General features: G+C 34.4%; 1 protein-coding gene across 1 annotated transcript; it reads right to left on the reverse strand.

Moving 5' to 3' along the window:
* Positions 1–1,124: 1,124 nt before the first annotated feature.
* On the reverse strand, positions 1,125–4,701 carry LOC125861875 (rhamnogalacturonan I rhamnosyltransferase 1-like). The gene is made up of 8 exons (XM_049541781.1): positions 4,120–4,701; positions 3,437–3,504; positions 3,233–3,321; positions 2,953–3,118; positions 2,579–2,868; positions 2,300–2,504; positions 2,046–2,203; positions 1,125–1,823 (listed from the first exon to the last, which is right to left on the reverse strand). The coding sequence occupies exons 1-8, from the start codon at positions 4,412–4,414 to the stop codon at positions 1,571–1,573; spliced, it is 1,524 nt and encodes a 507-aa protein (XP_049397738.1). The 5' UTR covers positions 4,415–4,701; the 3' UTR covers positions 1,125–1,570.
* Between the last annotated feature and the right edge of the window lie 4,826 nt (positions 4,702–9,527).

Here is a 9,527-nt window from a genome sequence, read left to right on the forward strand (position 1 = left end):
AAGAGGGGAAGGTTGCAACCAAAGCAAGTTTTTGATTTTGTTAGGTTTTCACTTGGTACCTCTATCGTACGAAGATCATGTGGATGGCTAAAATGCTTCATCACTCTTCAAAGGAATAAGTGTGTGTGTTTGTATCACGGACTTAAGAGTCTCACTTATGTTCCGTGTGCCAATGTGTGTCTATGAACCTAAGCCAGCCTTGATATTTATACTAAAATTCATGAGCTAAATATGTTAGTATTCTTTTAATTAAGTCAAGTTGGCTAATTTGAGGAATTCCACTACTTCTCAACCAAAGAAAATGGAATTTATCTCTATATATATTCAAGTGGGCTACTTCCTAACAACTACTAATAACTTCATACATACATATTCCATCTATTGACATGTACAAATTAAGAGTGTCAAGAAAATACTGCAAGTTGCATATTTTAGATGGAGTACCACTTATTTATTTATTCTTTTTTTTAGTACCACTTATTTGATTATCAATTACTGGAAATTGAACAAACTTTGAGGGTGGAGTTGGCCTTATCCTTAGTTGTTTAACCAAATACTATATAGTGAAGTTTAAGAGAAATTTTAGGTGACATGGAATTGAAGGATTTGTTTAACTAATACTTATCTATCCATTTTTACTTGTCTAATATTGACTTGACACACCGAAGTAATGCCTAAGAATGTTCAGTAGCAGCTATATGTATCTTTACTTCTCCTTTTAAGATCAACTCATGATCATCATACCATATATATAAAAATTAAAGTGTGAAATAAGTAAAATCTATTTCCCACTAATAATATCACCTACATGGACTAAATCATATTCCCCACTAATAAATATTACTTATATGGATCTTCTCCTTTTTCCATTCCATTGTACCCTCTTTAGCTAGATCTACATTGATCCTAGAAAATTATAGGTCTTGTTTGTGGTTGTGCTGATGTAAAAATAATGTAACTACCATAGTTTTTCTTCTTTTTACATACTAAATTTATTTATACATCTCAATATGAACTTGAATAGCTAAATGGATGTAGAAGTTCTACATAGCCTAAAAAATGATCAGAACTCTGTCAGCGTGTATACCAACAAAAGCAGATAAACTCCCATCTGATCAAATAAATTTCCATTAACTGCTCAAATGTTTGTCATGTTACAAATAACATGAACTATGAAGAATAATCAGCCAAGTGTTTAAATGGGCTACATGAAAAAGAATGGAACCCCCAACTAAGGTATTGGTGAATCCCTACATCCAATAATATAAATCTACATTTCACCCCTCGTGTACACGGCACAGATGTAATTCAGCAATGACAGGGCAGCTTCTATACATGAAATCGATTATTAATTTACGTACCACATTCTAATGTACCAGCCCCGAGGCTACGAAGGTCTTCTGAGGCTCAGAAATGCATGCACCTCATCCTGAACTTCAACAGCCACCTCCACACTATATCCTGTTTCTCAACTGCCATGCAGTGTGGAGAAGTATTTCTCTAAGCATGTCACAGAACTGCACAGCAGTCTTTTCTTCTAATAGCTACTTATCTTACCACCACCATGATTTTAAATGATACTTGATATTTCACTCTCATTAGATGGTTCTAAGCATTCCCATGGGTTGGAGTAGAAATAATCCTCTTCTTTAGGTCGGTCAGGAATAACCAACCTCTTAGCAGGGTTTCCCATGCGTTCAGTGTGAGCTTCCTTAACAGCAGCAGAAAACTCATTCCACATAAACGATCCAGCATTATACTGGTCTATCAAATCTACAAGGAGCTTTCTGTCCAGCAAAATCGTTTTCTTGAATCCAAAATGTCTGCATAAAATGGGAGACTTTATCATAGAAGTCCTTAATCAAACGCTACTTATAAAATACATTCTCTACAACAGAAGCTAAAATTGAAATGAGACAATTAACCGGCGTACAATATTTCACAACAATATGCATCTTTAATGAAAAGTTACTTATAAATCATGCAAACCCTATTAATTTCTTGCACGGCTTGCATAAATAGAGAATCTTATCAGCAGAAAATACCTGCGATGTCCTTCAACAACCTTAGCCATGTTTCCATCATATGTTGGAACAAAGATATCACTCTCCAGTGAAACAAGATAATCTAGTGCTGCCATCTGTGAAGAGTGATTTTGAAAGAACCTAAGCTCAGAAGGCTCTAGTAGTGTCTCCTTCCGCACCTGCTCATAACAAGAACCAGCACAAAAGGCGAGAGTCAGCCAATTCAGGAAAACATATTCCAAAGCTTAAAGGAAAACTTGGAGCTTTCTAGCTACCAAATTTGGATAAGCTGCCGCAAGACTCGACATTCTCCTTGTCCCACCATAAATCTCCCCAGCAGCAATATAAACTTGGATGCTAGAATCAATGTCTAATGCCCTTAAAGTAAGAGCAGTCTCCTCAGGTGTCAAAGGACAGAGACCATCTCTTCTTTTCAATTCAGAGTTAATGATTTTTTCTTTCCACCACGGATAAGCATATCTGTAAAAGGATTAGATCAGACGAAGAAAGAGGGATAACTTAAGGCCACTGCTGACTACAAGCTATTACTTCACCTCATTCTTGTCAGCTCTTCAACCTCCTCCTTGTTGCAGCCCTGACTACAGCCAGAGAAAGCTAACATATCCATTTCATACCTCAGGTGCAGCACCATAAAACGACCCTTTTGCCTGAGAAGTCGAATAACCTTTTTACCCAACTCTTCTATCTGAGGGGTAAATTTTAAGGCACTAAAATTGACTCGGCATCGCAGTTTCTGAATTTCAAAAGGTTGACCATTATTGGCAAGCCGAGCATCAGTTCTGTTCAAGTGAACAACTTTATATTTCCGAATCAATGGAAGGACCTGTATTCAGCAAATGTGACAGTCATTACTAGGAAAGCGGCTGCAAGTATCACGTACAACACATTGTGACATGAAAGAACAAACCTGATCTTGGTAGTAAGAAATATCAGACCAACTAATAGGAGGCATGGTATAAATCATTCCTAGCACTACTCTCCTCTTCAGTCTTGGGGGTAGCTCTTTCAATATTCGAACTTCATCCCTCAAGGACGTTATAAAATGATCAACATCAAATATGTCTTGAAATTCACTGCAACTCAAGATTGCATTTTTAAATTGTATGACAGATCATCATACTTTTTCTAAAGAAGCTAGTGATTCATAAGACCACACAAAAAAATACAAGAATTTCAAGGACACACACCTCGGATCAGCCCAAAAGGAGGTTTTATCCAGCTCGGGCACTATAAGAGTCACATTCAAATATCTTGCTATAGCAACCATATCACATATCTGGAACAACAAAAAAGGCAAAGAAAAAGGGGGAAAGTCAAATTCAGAATGGTGTAATCTTGTCTTATTACATCCACATGAGAGAGCAAACTGATATAATCTAAAAGTAACTCACTGCTGCTCGCATTTGATTAAGACCTCCATTACATGAAACCATGAGATAACCATTATTCTGGTAAACCCCTGAATTAAAAAATAATCATCAGAATGGTCAGTCTCGCTAATTGTTTGGATTAGAAGTCACAACTGTAAATCCATGGGGAGATGTGACAGAGCAAAAATAAAACATATGCACAGAGAAGGAAATTGCCCAACAATTTTTTCGTTCGTATAGAATAACTGCTGACAGCAACTTGAATATGTACCTCTTTTAGTTATTCAGCTAAGATATCCTAGCAATATACTCAAACATCTTAACCACATGTTTCGAAATTCTATACTATAATCAGCATCATGCCACAAAAACTCCATGATTGGAGAAAGATCTCTTCATTAACAACTCCTCCTTCAACAATGTGCATACATAACATTAATCTATATGCATCAATAGTTTCATATTTTCTCTTAGGAAAAAGCAGTATTCTCTTTACTATAACACAATTTCCATGGTTGTTTCCCTTTTGTTCATCATCCTGACTGATAAGGGTGGGCATGATATGGTATTGAAAACTTCCGTTTTTGGTTTTTAAAAATACTAGTATATCATTACCATACCAAATTAAGTGTACAAGTACAATAGTAGAAAAAAGATGCAATCTATGGATAGTAATCAAAAAGGAAAGAAACAAAACTGCTCACTCTTTGGTGGAAGTGATTTAACAAGAAATGATGCAGCAGACTCGTGAGAAAAGCAGCAAGGCCATCCACTAGGCCCCAAAAGTTCCCCCAATGTCGTCAATTGTACCAAGCAAGTCCACAACAGTACCATTGTTGTAGCCCTTATTATCCATAGCTTCACTCTGGATCGCGGGAAAACTATACAACTCTTCAGTTTCTCCACACGACTATCTCCTAAAGCTGTCCCTTTTAGCCCCAATCCCCACCTCCTTCTTCTCCTTTCCCTCTCTTCCATTTCTCCCTCTATTCTGCACATATCCCTCCCATACACTCTAATTGCAACATCCACTATGTCCTTCCCATAATGTAGGATCCAGAAACTCGCCACTTGTGTCTCACGAATCACTAAAAATAGGATGCAAAATAATCAGTCCAAGTCCATTTTCTTGATAAATTGAACAAACAGAAAGATAAAACAGAATGACAGAGGAAAATGGTAAGATCTAAAGGGATTTTCTGGTGTAATCCAAGAATTTTGAAACGCCGGTAGATGAGGATGAGAGTAAGAGAGAGAGAGAGACACAGCGCGATAAGCACGCACCTGCTGTATCGTAGGCTAGAGAATGATGTGCCTAAATGTAGCTGATTATTTCTTAAGGTAATTATCTCATGTGGACAAGTTCACATTTCTTTAATGTTCTACCTATGCTTTTCTTGTGCTGCAACTACATGGATTTGTTAGAGCAAGTTATATCTATATCTATAGTGACAATAAGATAGAACTAAATTACTCCCTCTTGTTTGTTGCTGTACTTACCCGACTCAACTTTTACACCTTGTTTCCATGGTTGTTGTCCGTTGTATTGTATTGTATAGTTAGTCTAAATATAATATTTATTTTGATTGTTACTTAAATTTTATTATATCGTATCATTTAGATTCATCGACTCATTTTATGTAACGATCGATTTGGTGTAATCGCATCGTAACCTTAATATTTTCTTCTCATTTTATCTTTTATTTATTATTTAATAATTATATTTCATATTTACCTTATCTTTTCATAGTAATTCTACTTTCCTTGTAGGTTTATCATTCAATTTATGAAATTCATGGTTCCCATTTATGCTTTCTAGAGTTGGATCAATGGAGTTGGACAGAGGAGTGAATATTGCAGAGCATCTATTGATTGGTTTGGAAAATCTGAGAGGATTAGAGAACATATCAGGTTCTGTATATGAGAGCTCAGTGTTCACCGGACAATGTGTATATAGAGAACATGTCAGGTTCCTCCGTGATAAGACATTATTTTCCCTGCCCATATTCATCTTTATCCTAATACTATAGACTTTGAATTATGTTCTCTCTAATTGACCAAGTTTTCCCATCATTTTATCGAACAGAAACTGTTGGGTTAGATAGAATCAGGGCATCATGCGAAAGTTTATAATTGCAAATATAATCAAGATGGTAATAAATTAGATGATAAATAAATTACACTAAAACATATTATTATTAATATGGTTTATTCAAAAGACCAACATATGATAAAACTAATATGAAAAAACATAAACATGTTGGAAGAAAATCTCCCCTCAAACAAAGCTCTCTAGACAACTACATTGTGGATGTTATTGTGTTCATGATGTGAGAAGAGGGGTCTTTAATTTATAGAATTCCAAACTTTTCCTCTAAGAAAAGAATAAACCGAATAGGAAAGAAAATTATATTCTTCGGAGAAGTAAAATCAATTATGGTAATGCTTTAATTTTTCCTTTCAGAAAAGAGTAAAACTCAAATATGGTAAGAAAATCATGGCAAACCCTAACAAATCTCCCATTTTGTTGGATTTTCTTGAAAAAGCTAGATTTGTCTTCTTCATTTGTTTGATAATCTAGTTATTCACAAAATCTTCATTATTGTTGCTTACCATGATTAAAAACAAGGTTTAAAATATAGAAGTTAAAAAGAATTTAAAATATTTATTTTTATTTTTTGAAATTTTAGCAATAGGAATATTGAAAATATGGTTTAAACTTCTTCTGCACATGTAGTTGGACAAAAATCTTCTTCATCATCAATTTTGTTGCAAATTAATTTGAAACCACTTGAACATGTCTTCAATCTTGTTCAACCATGGATCATTGAACCATGTACTCTGATATCACTTGTTGGATTCGAAAGAATCATGGGACCATGTGAAAGCTTATTGTCACGCTCTGAGCCTACACCCTGGACGTGACTAGCACTCGAGAACCATTGTTGATCACCAAGGAATACCCTTGGCCTGACTAACTACTTAGCGGAAGACTAACTCAAGCAGATATAAGCTTTAAAATAGAATTTAAATTCAAAAGTCTCAAAACTTCTCAAACTCAAACTATCTCAAAATTGTGTGAAAATACTCTAAAAACAATAACAGGTTGCCAAAATAGTTCAAGGAAAATACTGAAAGAAACTCAATACTAACTATCTATGCAGCCTCTACAGCTCAACATGGATGTCGGGACAAGACTCATGACACATCAAAACTACTAAACTGAAAGACAAGAGTGGAATCCATCGGAATGCAAGAAAGTCTCACCAAAGCTAGAAAGAAATGCAAAGTGATCTCAACGGAGCACTTGTTAATGATCCTGAAGACCTATATCTGCATCATGAAAAGATGTCGGTCGAATGACATCAGTACATTGAATGTACGAGTATGTAATATAGCTGAGGAAAATAAAGAACTAAAGAAGCTAAAGCGAAATACTCAATTGAATGTAAAGCATAGGTACTCATCTCTGAACTCAACATATTAAGTGATGTGATAAAAATATATTTTAAACTCTATTTGAGAGATTCTTTAATCGACAACCATCACTATGAGCAACGTGATGATACAACGTCTCACCCATGTTGCCAGAACTGTCATATATCTTACTGGGATATAAAACATCTTAACTAAGTGGATCCACTAAAGCTCTGCTCAAAAGCAATAAGGAGTCGTCTAAAAAGTACGATCATTTATCCATGTAGGCTACATGGTTTATGAGGAATGTGAGTTGTTTGAACCCATCCATATATCAGTGCTCAATACTACTCCCAATAAATATACATATTCATGGTCAAATGTTAAAACATATATACTCTTTCTCAATTTGAGGTAATTGCTCAAAATATCCTCTTAAAAGAGGTAACTGCTCTGAAAATATCTTCAAACTTATTAACTCATTTAGGAATCAATATTTCTCTTTTCTCAATGTAAAAACTGATATATTTGAGAATACTTAGTTCTCTCATACTCTTACTCAAATCATGTTTAAAAGTACTCTTTCTCAAAACTCATCTTTGCTTTCACATAAAATCAATTTAAGAAAAAAATGTTTTCTTTAAATATTCTTGAAAATTATAACTCAAAATAAGGTTCATGCTGAAATATATACATGAACAAATCAATTCAGAGATCTCAATAACAATATAGAAAACTCAATACTCAAAAATCAAGAACTCAAAGCTCAACGATACTACTTATCTCAAGAGTACTCAAAATACAAGATAAAATCCTAGATTACTCTTTTATTGAATTTAGATATATGTAGTGTGTGAGGATGAACTCAGTTCATCACTATGATAGCCTTACATACCTGAAAGAGCAAAGTTGTTGGCGAAACTGGAAGAACGCTTGAAAAATCTAGTCTTCTCCTCTGGGATCCTTGCTCTAAAACTTGGAAGCATTAATGAACGTAAAAAGCTTGATTAACACTATTTAAATCCTTAACTAGGTGTAGAAACATCATGGTTTAGGCTTAGAAGAGGTGAGAAAGGACTAAAGTACCCCTTCTTTAAAGCTGAAAAAACCTTCTACGGGTCCATCTACGGTTTGTAATTTGTTTTACGGACCGTAGATCCCATATGTGGAATATATATTGAATTTTACAACTCAAAATCTCATTCAACGAGTGCAATCTATGACCCGTAGAAGTTTCTACAGCCTGTAGAATGGATCCGTAGGAATCAAACCCCAAAATCTGACTTCTCTAATGTTTTTGACGAGTTGAAAATACGGATCGTCGAAATTTCTACAATCCGTAGAAGCAAGTCATATGAATTGTCTCAGGAAATTCTGATGTGACAGTCTCTGGTAAAATGGTCATAACTTTTTATTCCAAACTCAAAGTGAGACAAACTTGGTAGCGTTGTAAAGAAGACTCAAAGGCCTTCAATTTGATAGGTTATGGGTCACCTAATTCATTTTTTGTTGAGAGATATGATTATTTTAAGTTGACCTAAGTAGAATCTTATGTCAAAACTTAATTGGTAAGAAAGTTTTCAACTCAACTTTGTGTTGGGGGGTTCTTCTGATCTTAATTCATATTCAAATTCATTCTCACACTAAAGAGTTTACCTTTACACATATGATCAATTTAACAATCACCCGATACGACCTTATACATAAATAAAGAATAGTTCAGGTCATAACTTAAAAAATTTCAGGGTGTAACACTTACAATTGCAAATCAAGACGGTGATAATTAGATGACAAATAAAACTATACTAAACACATAATATTATTAATATGGTTTGGTCAAACGACCTACATATTATAAAACTAATATAGAAAAAACATAAACATGTTAGGAGAAAACTTTTCCCTAAACAAAACTCTTTAAACGACTACATTGTAGATGTTATTGTGTTCATGATATGAGAAGACCCCTAGAAATTCAAAAATTTCCTCTAAGGATAAAATAAACCAAATATGGGAGAAAATTATATTCTTTTTTCAAGAAAAGTAAAATCAATTATGGTAAAGCTTTAACCTTTCCTTTAACAAAGGAATAAAACTCAAATATTATAAGAAAATCAAGGCAAAACCCTAACAAAAATTGCATCTATTTTTGAATAAAATGCTTAAACAATTTTGTGTGCCAAGATTAGAGATGAAAGTTGGCTCTAATAAACTAAACAAAAGATGTCGGATTGAGGGTGTGTTTGGTTTCCAATTTTCTCATGTTTGGTTGGATTAAATGTTTTGGAAAATGTTTTCCAAATCAATTCATTTTCCTCAAATTTAAGGAAAATGACTTATTTTCAAAACTTAAGGAAAACATATTCCAAAACTCTCTATCAACTTCAAATTACAATTTTTTTGGTTGAAAAAATTAATTTATTTTGTCTCTACCCTTAAACCACCCCCCCCCCCAAAAAAAAAATAAACTTATTTTTTAAAATGTTTTTACCTTCAATTATTTTACCCCACCCTCACCCCCTACCACCACCACCCTCCAAAAAAACAATATTAAAAGTTGTTTTTAAAAGATATTATTTTATCCTCGCCCCACCCCCATCATCCCCCTACCCTCGCCCCGGCCCCACATCAGCCCCCCTACCAGCCCCCCACCCCCTTAAAAAAATTAAGTTTTTATTTTATTTCAATTTTTTAT

Source organism: Solanum stenotomum, chromosome 4 (assembly GCF_019186545.1).
Source record: "Solanum stenotomum isolate F172 chromosome 4, ASM1918654v1, whole genome shotgun sequence".
Lineage (NCBI taxonomy): Eukaryota > Viridiplantae > Streptophyta > Magnoliopsida > Solanales > Solanaceae > Solanum > Solanum stenotomum.